General features: G+C 36.6%; 1 protein-coding gene across 1 annotated transcript in view; it reads left to right on the top strand.

Annotated features, from left to right (window-relative positions):
- Positions 1–17,663, top strand: part of ADGRA3 (adhesion G protein-coupled receptor A3) — a 55,572-nt gene extending 37,909 nt beyond the window's left edge. Inside the window, exons 10-19 of the mRNA XM_061379940.1 lie at positions 514–663; positions 3,422–3,583; positions 3,887–4,090; positions 5,134–5,347; positions 5,504–5,712; positions 10,072–10,196; positions 10,740–10,863; positions 11,826–11,971; positions 15,791–15,886; positions 16,080–17,663. Of these exons, the coding sequence (XP_061235924.1) occupies positions 514–663; positions 3,422–3,583; positions 3,887–4,090; positions 5,134–5,347; positions 5,504–5,712; positions 10,072–10,196; positions 10,740–10,863; positions 11,826–11,971; positions 15,791–15,886; positions 16,080–17,322 (2,673 nt within the window). The 3' untranslated portion in view covers positions 17,323–17,663. The remainder of the gene's footprint in view (positions 1–513; positions 664–3,421; positions 3,584–3,886; positions 4,091–5,133; positions 5,348–5,503; positions 5,713–10,071; positions 10,197–10,739; positions 10,864–11,825; positions 11,972–15,790; positions 15,887–16,079) is intronic.
- Positions 17,664–17,900: the final 237 nt, after the last annotated feature.

Here is a 17,900-nt window from a genome sequence, read left to right as displayed (position 1 = left end):
CAGGAATGAAATAATGAGCTTTGCCATAGAGAGGATCTGTCTTGTTTGTGGTGTGTTTGTATGTATGAATCCCGAATACTTTCTGTAATTACAGAATCAAGAGTGAATGCTACAGCAATGGTGTGCTTGAATGTCTTTTGGTTTCTGTTGCTATAAAATGCTGTATTTTAGGAGCTTTGTGTTGTCTTGCCTAGGCTCAGGTAAAAGGGAAAATAAGCACTTTACAGTAATAGCTTCCCCCATTTCCTTTTCTTGGTGCAACACCTTTTGCCCTGCTAGGGCAACAGGACAAAACCCAGTTTCTGGGTGCTGGCACAAGTGCTGATTCCCTGGGTTATAGGAAGTATTTTTTGCCAACAGATGAGGTGGTAGTCCCCAGCTACTTCAAAGCACGGTGATCCCTGTGGGAACTGCTGTCCTCTTCAGGGAAAATGCTTATTAATTACTGAATTGTTGTCTTTATCTTGCACTTAATTTTCACTTCTTTAAAATGGTTGTTTGTTCTCTATGTAGATGCCTCTCAACCTTACTAATGCAGTGGCAACAGCAAGACAGCTCTTGGCTTACACTGTTGAAGCAGCGAATTTTTCTGATAAGATGGATGTTATTTTTGTGGCTGAAATGATAGAGAAATTTGGAAGATTCGCTGAAAAATATAAAGAGGTAACCGGATAATTTGCCATCAGTTTAAAGATAATCAAAGCATTTGTCCTTAAGTATTCTGAGCAGTGAAACCTTCTCAACATTAGATGCAGGCACTGAGTTAGTGGATTATCAGATTCTATTCCATGTTTTTGTTTGTTTAGTAGGTCCCTGAAGTTGCTGACCCATGGTCACAGACTTTGCACTCGCGCTGAGGTGATCCAGCATTCACTGGACCTGTAATGTGAGTAACACCTCTGGTCAGCACTGGAGCAGGGAGATAGGTACAGTAAGTCTGTTTTTATTTAATATGGAGTGGGTCACACAGGTTTTCATTGGTGTGTTCTTATCTAATAAAAGTACAAGTAATGAAAGCCTCAGAGATCCTCTCAATAATGAATAAAACAAGACTTATGTTCTCCCCTCCCACCACGGTAGGCTGGCTTTATTCAGTATTGAGCTGTATCTCTAAGGTTTTCAGTATTCCTCTATCTTGCAGGATATAAGACATTAAAATAAAATCTTAGAGAACGCTCATTGTTGGGGAGAAAAATGCAAGTGGTTGTACCACTTGTGGGTAGGAACTCTCTGTTTCACTGCTGAACAGAGGTTATATTGATCTCACTGTACAGTGCATGTTGGGAAGTTGGAGACCACAATACCTCAATTTTAAATCTGTGAAAAAAAACAACCCAAAAGAACTCAAACCAAAATAACTAAAAAAAACCAACAACAACAAAAAATCCCAAAAAACACCACAACCAAGCAAACAAAAAAAAACCCCAGACAAAACCCAACCAAATTTTTCCTGTCTATCCCCAGCAAACCATAAATGCTAATTCCAAATTCTTTGTAGAACTCCTTGGAGAATTGTCAAACCATACTTCCTTTTTACAATCGAAGCTTGGATTTTTGGTCTATTTTGGAATTATACAAGCAGTTAATTAAATGGCTGCTTTTGTACCCAGTTGAAAATAGAAATTTGTTTTAGATTGCTGCATGATTTGTTACATTATAGGGATATTCTTGGCTGTGATTTGTTGGCTGTAGAGTGACACAATCTGGCATTACATTGCCATGTCTGAAGGTATATCGATGATATGAAAAAAATCTTAGGTAGTTTTGGTCTTAATTGGTTTGATTTGAAGTCAACCTTTGCTTTGCTGGTATATTCAAGGAACATGAATACCATTTCATGTAATTTTTAGTATCTATAATAAGACTTAGTTATTATTAGAGTATTGCTCTGCAAACTTTTTCTTGTTATTGTATTCATATAACATGTTACTGTTCTTTAGTTTGTGCTACAGTGGATATTCTTTTAAGATAAATACTATAATTTATGAAAAGCTTAATTTAATAGCTTTTTCATGTCAGAAGCAGCAAACTGAAGACAAATGTTCAGAAAGCTCTTGGCAGATAGTCTTAAGTTAGAATAGAGTTGGCAAAAAAACTTGTCTGTACCTTGATAAGCTGGGAAAGAAATGTGTAATCTATTTTTTTAACAGTATGAAACAACTTGAGTCCTGTGACTTCAGGATCTTAATACTGATACTTTATTGTAAACCCACCATTTGTTGATGTGTAAACCATTACCACTTTTTAAGTCATTATATCATAATAAACATCTTCAATTAATTTAAGTTTGATTTGTTCTTGAGAATTTAAAGGGCTACAACCTGCAAATGCTCTTTGAGGCTCTGTTAGCTGTTGAGAGTGTTTACTGACTAGTTTCTGCCTTTACAAGAGGCAGTTCCTAAAACAGTAAATATATTTAGTTCTTGCTTTATTTTTAAAGATGTAAAAATCACAACAACTGACTGTATTCTGTCCCTACTAGTAATATTCTGAAAAGAAACTGATCTGGATGGCAAAGGAGTTGTCTTCCACACCCCACCCTGTTTCTCTTTAAGCAGAAAATCGTGGTCATTAAGTTTAGTCACTGTGAATTGCATTTCAGTCCATTCAGCTAGAAAATACATTCACCTTCTCTTTTGTCCAGTATTTGCCACTGTTTCTTAAATGTCATGAAAATCCAGTGAAGGTCAGTGTTGTCAGTGTAGCTGCTCATTAATTTTGGTGGAGTTGTGGCCTAAATAAATTCCCTTTATAGTTTGTATTTGTCTGTCATACAGAAGACAGAGTAGGAATTGTGAGCATAAACTTACAACAATATAATTGATGGCTTGAAAGCAGCTCTGGTGTCTATGGGTATTTGCTGTCTCATGTACAACCTGTGACCTAAAACAGGTCATGCAAAAATGAAGGCAAGTAAGGAAGCAGTAAAAGAAAAGGCAGACACAGCAAAAGGAGGAAAAGCAGAAGGATTGCATCCTTATCTTTGCCTGTACTACTCTTATCTTCCCCCATACATGCAAACTGCTTTATTGTTGACTTATAGTTTATTTTTTATTTTAATTTTATTTTAATAAATATATAAAGTAGATTATAAGTAGTCCTTTTAAGTAATTGTTACAGTAGAATGTGAAGTATTACACTCTTCGCTTTTAATAAAATACCTTTATTTCTCACATTTTTGTTTTCTAAGTATAATATAAACAGACAAATCACATTAGTATAAAATTTTTCTTGAAAGAAGGTAAATGCTTGAGTCAAAGGAATTTCAATATCTCAATGTGATAAGCAGGTGATCGAAATAGGAACAACCAATTTCCTTTTGTTTTTTGCGCTGACAAGTCTCTTTGAATTTTCTTAGAATGATCCTACCTGATGAATGCTTTCAGAGATATAAAATAGTTTTATTTCTCTTTTCTGCTAGCTTGGTGACGTGATGGTGGACATAGCAAGTAACATTATGTTAGCTGATGAGCGTGTACTGTGGATGGCGCAAAGGGAAGCCAAGGCTTGCACTAGAATTGTACAGTGTCTACAGAAAATTGCTATGTATCGGCTTGCAAATGGAGCTCAAGTTTATTCTACTGTAAGTATAAATTTATTTATTTAGAAGACATTTTGCTGCCTCTTGAGTTTCAATAGCTTTTTATTTTTCTTAATAGATGTTGGCATTATCTGAAATGCCTACTGTTTCTGTAGGGAGAAGAGAAATACTCTGAACAGATTTATCTCTGCCAGATAAACAGTTTTACGGGGTTTTGCTTTGTTTTGTTTTGTGGAGGGTTTTTTATTTTGTTAAGGCAGAGAATCCCTTCTAAGATTATTATTATTATTTCTGGGATATGTAAAGTTATTTAATGTTTGATTTTTTTTTTTTTTGTCATCACAGTATTCTCCAAATATTGCTCTTGAGGCTTACGTAATAAAGGCTGCTGGTTTCACTGGGATGACATGCACTGTATTTCAGAAAGTGGCTACATCAGACCGTACGGGACTCAATGATTATGGGAGAAGAGATCCAGATGGAAATCTGGATAAACAATTAAGCTTTAAGTGCAACGTTTCAAATACACTGTCAAGTCTGGCTTTAAAGGTTGTATACTCATTGTTTCCCTACTGACTCCGGAAAAATACCTTAAATATGAGTCATTTGGAAAGCAACCTTATATTGTTTATTTCTAATATTAAAGTAGCATTTTTACATAATTCAGAATGACTGTGGCAATATATAATTAAAGTGTCAAAGGAATTATAGAATATTTTTTAATGGGCATGATTTCTAATGAGCAGGTGTGGCTTCCTTTATTAAAACTTACTAAGTTGAAAGATGCTTTCAGGCCTTTTCATAAGTACGGAAATTGGAATACTCCCTAGGTCATACTAATATTTGTGTTTATTTTGCTGTGTATTCACCTTCATTACATATTAAAATATTAGCAGTCTCTTTAAATATCTGAAGTATTCTGCTCAGAGTGATGCTGTAATTAAGTATGAAGTAGAAAATGAAACTAAAAGGTTAATTTTATTTGAATGTGTGTGAGTGTATATTTGTGGCTGGGTATAGAATGGAAACACTTCCTCATATTCTGTAAAGGTAATTTTTCAGTTACATTCCCTAACATACTGGCTTGCTTTTATCACTTAATTTGCTTGAATGTCACTGTAGGGTGTCTATTTGAAATTATATTTATATAATCCTATGAAATTACATGCATGCTTTTCTACCCAAGTATAATTTATATACAAGTTGTCAAAACCTGTTTGTACACAGTGTTTCATTTTGAATGGTACTAATGCACAGTTACAGCACTTCTCTTTGCTTGTCTTGGTTGCTACTTCTAGTTGCCAGTAGTCTAATCTGGAAAACTGGTAATATTTTTCTGATGTTACAGAGAGTAAAGTTGAAGTTAATAAGTAAGGTAACTGCAGAATTTTAATTTAATTTCTTTTTCTTTCTTAAAAACTGTTAAGACTTCAGTAACCTGATTCAATAATTTTATTGTGGATTATTTGGCAGCATTGTCAGATAGGTTTGTCACAACACATAGTCTGCTAAATGCAGTTAGAGGAGTTGTTAATTTAATCTCTGCAAAGAATTTCACTTTCTCTTAAAATTTAAATTCTCATTATTTTTAGAACACAGTTGTAGAGGCTTCTATCCAGTTGCCAGCTTCCCTCTTCGCCCAGAAGCAAAAAAGAGAAATCAGACCAGCAGATGAATCTGTCTACAAGCTTCAGCTTATTGCATTTCGCAATGGAAAGCTTTTTCCAGCAACAGGAAATTCCACAAACCTGGCTGACGATGGGAAACGTCGTACAGTTGTAACACCAGTTATTCTTACCAAGATAGGTTTGTTTTTTATTATTACTGTTTTATAATCTTTAAAAAGTAGGAAACGTTTTTGACCTCTTTGTTTCAGCTAGTGTCAATCTTATAAAAGGTTTTTAGGATCTCGTATGTTATGTGTTGAGAAAATTACATGCAAATGCATTTCTTTTGTAACAGATGGTTTAAACCTAGCCAGTCACCACGTTCCTATAAATGTGACACTGCGGCGCATTGCACATGGAGCAGATGCTGTTGCAGCTCAGTGGGACTTTGATCTACTTAACGGACAAGGGGGATGGAAATCTGATGGTTGTCGCATTCTTCTGTCCGATGAAAACATTACCACCATTCAGTGCTACTCCCTCAGCAACTATGCTGTTTTAATGGTATGACAGTTAGAATTACTTGTCTCTTTCTGGAACTTAAAAATATTCAAAATACAATTCTGGTTTTGTTTTGATTTTTTTACTTGCATTAAAGGAAATAAGCATTCCTGTGTTTCATTTCACAAAACTGGGCATAAGAAATGTTCAGTTTTTGCTCGCATTGATACAAATATTGATGTAAGATGAGGTTTAAATAGAAATCTGTTAAAATGCACTTAATTGCTGAATATACAAAAGAATTTTCTAATTAAAAGTATTGTAGGAAGCCATTTTAATGAGCTGCTTAATCAAATGGGCTTCTATGAACTTAAGTCTAATAATGGCAGTTTAAAATAAAGTTGAAAAAGTTTAACACAGAGTAGATAGGTTTTTTTTAAGTTGTTAGCTTTGTCTGTTGACAGTTGTTTTCCCAAGTATTCTTTTTTTCTGTGATCTATAAGCAGAGATAGCTATTTCACTGCAAATTAGCTATTCATTCACTAGTGTAGAAGTCTGTTACCAGAAGACATCAATTGAAAAAGGAAAAAATCAATGTCGATAAAATGGTTAACCAGTTCTAAAATGTAGTAATAGTTAAAGGAGAAGGGAACAAGACACCTTCTTTTCGTGCTTGTCAGTTATGAAGCAGGATTACTTCTCTCTGTTCGCAGAGCTCTTCGTTTCAGAATTTGGCCCGGAAGCTTCCCTTTTACAGATGGTGTCTGCTATCCTGCTCATCAGTCATCACCACAGATGCTAAATGATAAAATGTGATACCTAAAAATGGTGGGCTAGTAGAAAGCTGACTGAAATAGTAAGAGGTTTAGGAAATACTGTGGAGTGTTAATTTGGTATGGGGTTTGTTGTAGTTAATATGCTCTGTGTGGAATTAAATACATATTGTCATGTAATTGTGTGTGGAAGAAAGAGGATTCCTTTATGATGATCAGTGCATTAGAAGCTACTTTTTCGTTTTGTAACCCAAGTTTTCAAAAATATTCCTCTTAAGAGAATTACATACAGAATGCCTAAAAGCTAGGCATAAATATATTAAGATTTACATGCCAAGCTTCAAAAAAGAACTCGGCAACTTTACCTTTGAAGGTACTGTTTTAAATGACTTCAAACTGTTATAATCCTATAGTTACTTTCTTTGATATTTTTTAAATATATAATCCTTTTCTGAAACATAACATCATTCTTTAAAATTCAAAATTAAACTTCATTTGTATGTAGTATGCATTAAAGAGATTATGCTTTAGGTTGGTCACATTTCTGTCATCTGGAGGAAATAAAATGAAAAGCAGATTCAGTCTGCTGCTATAAATGAATACTTGTAAATTAATAGATGGTAAGATTATATCAATATTTTATTATGAGTTACATAAAGAACTATTGACAATCGGAAATCAAACAAAGGTAGGGGCAGCTTTCTTTTCTGTGTGTGGCTCTCATTCTATGCTTGCTAAAAACTAGTATTCCCTAAATATTTAACGGATTTCCAAAATAATTAGGCTGTAGGGGCTGGAGTAGAGGGGGTAGGTGAAGTAGAACAGGGTAATACTCATCCAATAGATATTTCCTGCACACAGTTAATACACTGCAAAAGCTCTAGATGTCTTAAGTGGCTACTGAAAAAGGTTTTCATAATGCTTATCCGTATAGTAATTAAAAAACATGTAATAACTTAGTTAATTTGTAAAATCTTACAATGTTATGAAAGTCTGGGTTCTGGTTCCTGGCTCGTAAGAGATTCTTTTGGGTTCTGTTTTAGACGTTTGGCTTTTAATTCAGCAGTTGTCATTGATGTCAGATACGTGAACACTAGTGTCAGGAGAGACCTGAATGCAGTGCTTCATCATCCTGGCTGGATGGTGAATGAGTTAACCAGAGTTATGTCACTCTTTTTTTGGTCTACTTTACTTTAGTGTGTATGTGTGTAGAAGAAAGCAGGCTGTAATGTACTGACCTGTCTTCATACGTTTTAGAGCATAAGATAAAGTCTTGTCTCATGAGGAAACTTGTAACGGAGTGCCTAGTTTTCTAATCTAGTGATTTGGGAAGATAGGGTTGTAAAAATTTGCATTAATTTGTAAATTATTTTAACCACTGTTTAATAATAGATAAGGTAACAAGGAGGCTCAGCTGAAGTCTCATTATTATAGGACGGTAGCAGAGGAAAAAAACAGCGCTGGTAGTCAAGAGTTCTGCTAGTTGGCTGTAAATGCCCCAGTGTTGTTCTTAATGCCAACTCTACTGTTATTTGACTGTCATTTTTTTAACTGAAATATTATATAGGGTCAGTTTATCTTATAAGTAGCATTATTAGCTCCCCTCACGCCTTTTCGTAGGTCAGATTAAAAATGTGAATGCAATTGGTAAGAATTCCATTGGCTTAGTGGGTATTGAGTCAAGGCCTGTGCTAGCTAGGCTAGGCATACTGAGTTTTCTCAGGTGTTTCAGAAGACTATTGTAAATCTTGTGATTTTGTAGATCTTGTTCTCAAAGTTCGCACCAGTACATGCATCACATCTTGTTACCTGTCACCGATCTGGAAGCAGCAGTCAAAATACTATAAAGGCCTACAAGGATACTGGAGAGAAACTGTAGCAATAGGACAAGGGGCAGTGGGTTTAAACTTAAACAGGGGAAGTTCAACTTAGGTATAAGGAAGTTCTTCACTGTGAGGATGGTGAGGCACTGGATCAGGTTACCCAAAGAAGTGATAAATGCTCCATCCCTGCCGGTGTTCAAGGCCAGTGTTCAAGCCTAGGGTGACATGGTTTAGTGTGAGGGGTCCCTGCCCTGGTCAGCAGAGTTGGAACTAGATGATCTTTAGGTTCTTTCAAACCCAAATCATTCCATGATTCTGTAAGTTGCAGTTCTTCAATACTCACTGACTGTGTGGCAGTATATTTGCTCATGCTTGTAACAGCAGTGAGTTCCTAGGGATCTCTGGCTGTATATCAGCCAACCTACAGGTAGTGTTGAAATCATGTGAGACTGGCTGCCTGAGGCATAATATCTTATGATCTTTCCCGCGGTATTTTTTCCAGGTGCCAAAGCAAACCAAGTATATAAAACTGAAACTGATGATCTGATTAAATTAGTATGAAATGAGGTTGGTGAGTTAGCTAGGAATAACAAATTTATATTCTGATGAAAGAATAGTTAAAGGAGTGGTGAAGAGACTGCTGACTCTAATTTAATTATAAGCCTTGATTCAAGAACTCTTCTCCATGAAATAAGATTACCCATCTTAAACCATAACAACAGATTTTACATCACTGTGCTTTTTCTCAAAACAAACTGAGGCTTCCTCCTAATTTTCTACCTTCCTTTATGGTTGCCAAATTTGTTCTCCTTTCTACCAGCGTGCTTTTGAACTTTGCCAGCTCTAGAGGTTTTAGAGTGACTTACTCAGTTATATGTGACAGAAGTTTCTGTATCCTGTCTGTTCTGAAAAATTATTTTTCATAAGATTTGCCTAAGATCGGGGTTAGACTTCATAGCAGCTTTCCAGGATCTGAAGGGGGTCTATCAAGGATGCTGGAGAGGGAGTCTTCATTAGGGACTGTAGTTACAGGACAGTAATGGGTTCAAACTTGAATAGGGGAAGTTCAGGTTAGATATAAAGAAGAAATTCTTTACTGTGAGGGTGGTGAGGCACTGGAACAGGTTGCCCAAAGAAGTGATAAATGCTCCATCCCTGGCAGTGTTCAAGGCCAGGTTGGACAGAGGCTTGAGTGACATGGTCTAGTGGGAGGTGTCCCTAGGAGTTGGAACTGAATGATCATAAGGTCCTTTGCAACCCTGTGATCAGTAGCAAAGCCTATTCTGTGCTGGAATGGCCTGAAGGGTGTTTTTCTGTTTCTCTGTTTACTTCCCAGTGTCCATTACCATTATGGAAATGGAACTCTAGTAAATTGTAACAGCATCCAAACAGAATTCTTTTTTTTTTTTTTTTTTTTTTTTACTCTTGTTGTTAGTAAATGAAAAAGTCACCTTTTAGTTGTTTGAAACACTTCCATGCATTAACAGTCCAAGGTTGCATTTCATGCTTATTCCTTGAGTAATATTTTGATGGTTGGCTTCGGAAAACTTGAACTATGCTAAAGAGCTTTTGAATTCTGTTTGCGTTATCAGCTATCTGTTCTGGTCAAACAGTACTCATAAAATAACAGTCTGGTAGGAATATGTGGGTGTCATTTGGTCCATTTACCTGCTCAAAGTTTAATCGCCTTCAAAGTCAGATCATATTGCATCATATTTCACCTAAAAGGTTCCTGTTACTACCTGTGTTTCTTCTGCCATTCCCCTGCCCTCAGAATAACAATAGATATGGTGAACTAATACTAGTTTTGTTGTTGTTGTTGTCAGGACTTGACGGGAGCTGAATTATATACGCAGCCAGCTGATCTTCTGCATCCAGTAATTTATGCCACTGCCATGGTTTTGCTAATGTGTCTGTTGATGATCATAGTCAGTTACATATACCATCACAGGTATGAATCAAAACTTAACTGAAAAATTAGTTGCATACATACTTTTTGATGGAAACACAATACTGTAATTTGCATTTGGTTGAGGTTTTTCCCTGCAACATTTGTTGATGCAAACTAACAGTTAAGCAAGTAGCCATTTTATCTGTTCTTGAGTTTGACAGTTTAGCTCTCATAGCCATGTATCTCTTTAATATTTTTAACCATGTATCTCCCTTTTGATTCAGGATGAAAGAAGAGACCACTCAAGAATGTTGGTAGAATTTAACAAACTCTTCATTTGTTCAACTTCACATTTTTGTTGATGTGAAAACTTGAAGGCTAAAATTTTTGAATCGGGCCTTAAATAGTTGTATAAAGCTAGTTAATAGGAGGTTGTTATAATTTCTTGTGATGAAGACCAGATTCTATTTGATTACAAAGTATGTGGTAGTCAAATGATCATTCATAGTAATTACAGCTTATTTATCACAAGTGAATCTTGCTAGTTTATTAAAGACTATAACGTAGCTGTGTTTTACTTTGTCTGATTTGTTCCTTTAACAGTGTGATCAGGATCAGTGTGAAAAGCTGGCATATGCTAGTTAACCTGAGCTTTCATATTTTCCTGACATGCGTGATGTTTATTGGAGGCATAACTCAGACCAGGAATGCCAGCATTTGCCAAGCAGTGAGTAAACATGCAAACACTTGAAAAAATCAGTTATTGGTTTCATGCTGCTACATATGTATACACTCCTTCTTCTGCCTGCAGAGCGGTACAATACAGACATATTATCAGAAGGTAAAATTTTAGACAAAAAATAGGTGGGTTTTTTAAGATTTCTCTGTATTTTCAGTCAGCCATGGAGGTAAAACTAGTTTATTACTTGAAAACTAGAATATTTCTTTTTTCCTAAACTGCTGTCACAAACCCCAAGTTTTAGTGATTAGTTTTATTTTTGAGACTAACTTACTATGACATTATCATATATAGGCCTTTATTTGGCCTTTACTGACTATGTGAAAACTGATTTGCACAGGTATTAAAGTAATTACTTCCAGTTGCTTGGTAGTATATCCTAAAGGGAGGGAGAGACAAGTGTTTAAAGTCAGAGACCCATGCTTTCGCTAGACAATCACTAGCTTTATTGAGACTCATCATTTATTAATGACTTGTTCTTCTAAGATTTGACCATCTTTAATTCAGTTGCAGTGTTTCAGTATAATGACAGCTCCCACTTTGAAATGATATCAGTGAAATTTTCTTTAATATTTTTGTTTGGTTTGGTTGTTTTTTTTTCGTCCAGTGATTCATAGGAGTTTCTGATCCCTCACCATAATACTCGATAGTGCTTTTTGGTTTTGGTTTGGTTTGGGTTTTTTTCCTTCATGTGTTATTAAGTTTTCCTTCCACTAGAGGCAGCTGCAGTTATGTAGCCTTTACAGACTCAGCTGATACGAACACGGGTTTGTACAACGTACTTTATTTTTCACAATGAATTGGCATTTAGAACAGTCACAATAAGGAATTTTTTCTCACCTTGAAATGAGCTTTTGAAAATTCAGGCTTTATGTGAGTTGCGCATTAAATGATTAGTTTTTAACTTATTAAGGAAATGTTTAGGCATTCATTTACGTTTTTCTTCTCAGGTTGGGATAATTCTTCATTATTCCACTCTTGCAACAGTACTGTGGTTGGGAGTGACTTCTCGTAATATTTACAAGCAAGTAACCAAAAAAGCAAAAAGATGTCAAGATCCTGATGAGCCACCTCCTCCACCCAGACCAATGCTGAGGTGGGACTGTTTCTGCAACTCATTATTTCCCAGATTGCTGAGTTTATATTCTGACCAGAGAATGTAACAGGTCATTGCTTCCTTTTCCTTCCAGAAGTTCCATAAAGTTCGTTCTAGATTTTTCTGTTCCTCAGCATTGTGTTAAAGAGGATGAGGTGAAGGACAGTTGGTCTTAGACTATTGCTGTTATGGTGCTGTGTGTCTGATTTGCAAAATAAGAAATTGGTAGCTTTTTGGCATCATCAGTGGGGCTTTGATTAGCACTTCCCACGAAATTATCAGAGACAGCAACAGTTCCTACGAAATTATCAGAGAAAAAAGAATGTGTAGAACTGCTGTCACACAGTTAACAATAAACACTGCAATTTAAGTAAAGTTTAATATGTTTTCCAAAGATTCCTTACAAACAATTTGAAAAATAGATGTCAGTCTTTATCAAATGAAAAGTGTTCTTCATGAAGCATTCCTCTTAGAAATTTTACTTCTGAAATCACCAAAATAGGACAAACTAATGATCTGTGAAATTCATCCTAGGTAAAGTATTTTTGATAGAAAAGAGTAACATACATTGTTCATGTAGCTCAGTGAGCCTCTGGGTGTTAATTAAGAACTGCTAAGCTGGAGTCCTCCACAAGGTGGCAGAAGGCGATTAACTTTGATTAGTTATAGTCAAATATGTAGAAAGCTTGATTTCCAAGTACAGAGATTGCAGAAAATCAAAAATGATATTCTGAACATCATAAAATTTGCATTATTACATATAAGTGTATAGAAATATTTAAATGATAAGTTAAAAGGTAGAAGGTTAATATTCATACCACTTTTAAGTGCTCCCTTTGCTTAACTTTTACTGTTTTTTTTTTTTTTAAGGAAAAGTCAATCTGTTGTATTCACTGTAGGGTATCATGCCCATTGCCACCTGTGTGCGTTCTAGCAGGGTACTGAGTAGCTTTTTTAACACCTACATGTACATACCATTTAAGATCTGGACACCTCATCTGTGACAACGGCAGTGACCCTTGAGACAAGTATCAGATCAGAGCAGCAAGGCTTCATATTCTTCAGATTTTTCTCAGTGTCCAACTTCTTTCAGATCAGGGATTTCCACAGTCAGAGTGATGTGTGATGTTTTTGCATGGAACAGACACAGCAGGATTATTTTTTGTTTGGTTTGGGTTTTTTTTAAATTCAGTTGTCTTTTAAATTTATGATCAAAACAAAACTATTTGTGGTGACATAGGACAAAGTTTTGTGCAAGAACTGGTCACCCACTGTTACCAGGTCTCCTATTTCTTGAACTTGGAGGGACAAAACAACCAATTCTCTGTTGCCTCCACGCTGTTTATGTTCCTCTTCTATATGCCTTTTCAGAATTACAAAAGGTCTTTTGGACCATTATAAATAAAAGCCCTGATTAGCGTGTGTAAGTACACATTTTTCTACTTAGGTGCCATATGTGATTTATTCTGCTTTGTGGTCTGGGGATTTGAAGAAGTCCACCTTGCAGGTGATAGGTAGGCATGATCTTTACACTAATCTTCAGTTTTCTATATATATTTTCTGAAGGTGCACTTCATACCTCTTAGCTTCCTTCCACTCTAGCATAGACAAGCTTTTTTCTTTATTTTTGGAACTGAGGTAGTTTTGGTGGTAGTGATTATAGTCATTCAGTGTTGATGGAACTATGTCACAGGTCACAAACAGGGTGGATGAAAACTTTGAAATGGGTCTGGTTTTCTTCAGAAAGCTGTTATAGACATTAAAGAGGAGTTGCTGTGGCTCACTGTAGCCAAGTGGAGAAGATAGTGCAACAGTTGGCACCAGCTGGATTTTCTTAACTGGGAAAAATCTATGCCAACTAAATATTTTGCCTTGCCATGCCAGGCAAGAGAGTGTAAAAATAACCTGAGGTCCTCAGATGCCAGTCACAAGAAGTAAATGGAGTTTGTCATGCAGAAATAGCATTTGTTCAACGGACCCCAAACAGGACAAAAGAAAACAGTGTCAATTTTTCTTTTACGTAAAAGAACTGCTTTGCAAATTATCTTACTGAAGATCTTAATAATGGGGTACTTCATGTAAAGCATGACATAAAATAAAAATATAAATATAAATATTTGTATTACTATAATAAAAATACTGGGTGAATGTTCTACTTAGGAACACATTTTGCTATTTAATGGTTTGTTGCCAGCATAACATCTCTTGTGTACCCATGTCATTGGATTTGTTTTTCTCTTTTTGATCTAATTTAAAGAAAAGTTTTAGTTCACACAGCATTCTACCTCCAAGTCATAGTATATCCTGTAGCAGAGGATCATAGAATCACAGACTAGTTTGGGCCTTAACCTTAAACATCATCTAGTTCCACTCCCTTGCTATGGGCAGGGAAACCTTTCACTAGACCGGGTTTGCTCAAAGCCCCATCCAGCCTGGCCTTGCAGCATGTCTTGTGTATGTTTTTTGGTTACTATTCTGTTCATAGACCTCCTTATAATTTGGGGTTGTAATTTGGACTCCTAGGAATTGCTGAAGACTTAAACTCAACAACACACAATTGCACAGGTGTTTTTTTTTCTCTTTGGTTTATTTTTGGGTTTGGGGTTTTTTTTTGTTTTGGTGCTTGGTGTCTTGGTTTGGTCCAAGATCAGCTGTAAACATGTTCCTTCAATACAGCAACCTGAACTACAGCTGCAAGCAATCCATATTGCTTCACTCTCCCACCAGTAACAACTTGCCTTGTGTAGAACCACCTTCACCTGTCCATGTTAGAGTAGCAGTGTGTCACTGAGGCAATGATTTAGTTATTTTTAGTTAAAGAGAAGTAGAGTAAAATCTGCCACAAAGATCTGTTTCACTTGACCAGGTCCTGATTGCTGCATCAAGATGTGGAATAAACCCATCATGGTATTTGATCTCGGTAGGATTCAGCAACTGAGTAATACATTTAGTGTACCTAGACTTCTAAGAAAAAGGTTTTATGTGACTGTTGTTTTGTGTCTCAAGGGGGACAGTGGTAACTCCTGGTGAATAATCTGGAACACGGTGGAAAGCTTCAGGATCATAGGGATAGGTGTCTCCTGATGATAAACTAAACTATGAATCTATATGTCACAGTAGTAGGTTTTACTGCATGTTCTGATCTGAATTTGGGCTGGATTAGCATAAGATCCAGGACAGAGTGCCATTAATTGGAGCAATTATCAATAATAGTTGATCTGCACTAATGAACTCAATGTGAATTCATAGAAATTGGAATGAAACGTAAGATACTCCAACAACAAATGCCCTCGTGCTTGTGAAGGCAGTTTTCATTAACACTACCACAGGGAAGCAGGAGGGTATATACTTTGAGATTACAGGGTCTATTAAAACCAAATAAATATGACCACCACCAACACCTCCACCCCAAAAAACCTCAAGGTACAAGAGTTCTTGCAGCTGATCTTCTGAACATAGTGTCTGTCATATGGGCAAGTTATCTTTGGAACAAGAGATTGCTATTTTCCTTCTAAGTTTCCATATTTTCTTCCAGCAGTTTACAACTTCTGACTGCCAACTTTTGCTTCTTCCTTCTAACTGTGTGTACCTCTGTTTAGCAACAGCGAGGGAGGTGAGTCAGAGAGGTGGTTTACCGGGGAGGAATGAATTGTAGTGAGGAAGGCTTAGGAAAAAAATCATATTGCCAAAGCCCAAACATACTTATTTTCTCAAAGAACTTTATGAGTTTCAGAATCCTGGAAAGTTCTACTTTTCTTCGTGCTGAATAAATTCCATTGCCATTAAGCAGCCGCTAATATACTGACTTTTACTTTTTAGGTTCTACCTTATTGGTGGAGGGATCCCTATCATAGTCTGTGGAATAACAGCAGCAGCAAACATCCGAAATTATGGCAGCAGACCTAATGCTCCTTAGTAAGTACCAAATAACTGGGAGCTCTGTCATAAGATTTCATGGGTTTCCTTTTCTTAGTACTTGTTGCCATTAATCCTGATTCTTCCAGAAAATGTAACACAGCCAAGAGCATTTCAAAGTACCTTTATGAACTGGTAAAGCGTAAGTGACTTGTGATGTTAATTTTGATTCTTTGGTTTGTTTCTTTTCCAGTTGCTGGATGACGTGGGAGCCTAGTTTAGGAGCCTTTTATGGACCAGCGAGCTTTATAATTTTCATAAACTGTATGTATTTTCTGAGTATATTCATACAACTGAAACGTCACCCTGAACGTAAATACGAACTTAAGGAACCTGTTGAGGAGCAGCAGCGTCTGGCCACCAATGAACACGGAGAACTGGCTCATCAAGATTCACTGTCGGTGTCACTAGTTTCCACATCCGCTTTGGAGAATGAGCACAGTTTTCAGTCACAGCTGCTGGGAGTAGGCCTTACTTTGCTTTTATATGTTGCTCTGTGGGTCTTTGGAGCTATGTCAGTTTCCCTTTATTATCCCATGGACCTGGTCTTCAGCTGTTTTTTTGGGGCAACGTGCTTAAGCTTCAGTGCCTTCCTTATGGTGCATCATTGCATTAACAGGGAAGATGTCAGGCATGCTTGGATAATGACTTGCTGCCCTGGAAGAAGTACATATTCAGTGCAAGTAAATGTGCAGCCATCCAGTTCCAGTGGACCCAATGGGGAAGCCCCTAAGTGCACTAACAGTAGTGCAGAATCTTCGTGCACAAATAAAAGTGCATCAAGCCTAAAAAATTCTTCTCAAGGTTGTAAACTAACTAACTTGCAAGCTGCAGCAGCTCAGTGCCACCCTACTTCCCTGCCATTGAACACAGGTCCTCAGCTTGATAACAGTCTCACTGAACATTCAGTGGATAATGATATCAAAATGCATGTAGCTCCCTTAGAGGTACAGTTCCGGACAAACGGACACCAAAGTCGGCACCATAAGAACAGAAGCAAGGGGCATCGTGCTAGCAGGCTTGCTGTGTTGAGGGAATACGCATATGATGTTCCCACAAGTGTGGAAGGAAGTGTGCAAAATGGCTTACCTAAAAGTCGTCAAAGCAACATTGAAGGGCATTCAAGGAGCCGAAGAGCCTACTTGGCATACAGAGAACGTCAGTATAACCAGTCCCAACAAGACAGCAGTGATGCTTGCAGTACTCTTCCAAAAAGTAGCAGAAATACTGAAAAAGCAATAGCTACCAATAACAAAAAAGATATTCTAAGGAAACCCATAGCGGTTGAACTTGAAAATCAACAAAAATCTTACGGCTTAAATTTAGCCATTCAGAATGGACCACTTAAAAGCAGTGGACAGGATGGACCCTTGCTCACTGCAGATGGTACCGGGAATATTAGAACTGGGTTATGGAAACACGAAACTACTGTGTAGAGGCATAATTCATTGAGGGATGAATCCATATGAACTGTGATTACACATTCCTTAAAGCTATTAACACTTTTGAAGACTGTTTACAAACTGTAGGTACTTTATGCAGGGAGGGAACAAAGATAATCTGCCAAGCAAGAGATTGTATGCTTTATTCTCTTTGCTGTTTTTACACAGATGAACTCTTGGTGTTTTCTGACATTTTTTTGGAAGCATCAGTCTTGAGGGATGCAGAACACAACAACTTTGTACATTTTTATTTTTTACCTGTAACCCTGCAGATGTGTCCACAACACATTTCAAATTTGTATTTAAATGTATAATAAATAGTATTTTCCCCAGCAGCCCCGATGAGAAGGGTTATCTGCCCAGTGTTTCATTTATTTATTGGGTTTTTGAGGATTACTGCCCTGAAGCATTATCTTGGTCTTATTACTTCAGTGTTTGAAACTTAGGAGTTTTAGTTACTAAAGAAAATACTTGGTGACTCAAATAGGCAATGGAAATAGCTCAATTACTTGCCTAAGTCCTAGAATTTGCTGGAAATGAAGCAATGTTTTAAAGATATTTTTAATATACAA

The sequence above is a fragment of the Neopsephotus bourkii genome, unplaced genomic scaffold, assembly GCF_033783945.1.
Source record: "Neopsephotus bourkii isolate Nb327-2 ecotype Australia unplaced genomic scaffold, CSIRO-AGI_Nbou_v1 NB_1780, whole genome shotgun sequence".
In the NCBI taxonomy this organism is placed as follows: Eukaryota; Metazoa; Chordata; class Aves; order Psittaciformes; family Psittacidae; genus Neopsephotus; species Neopsephotus bourkii.
Note: the sequence above shows the minus strand (reverse complement) of the source record. Positions and strands in the feature narration are given on the sequence as shown.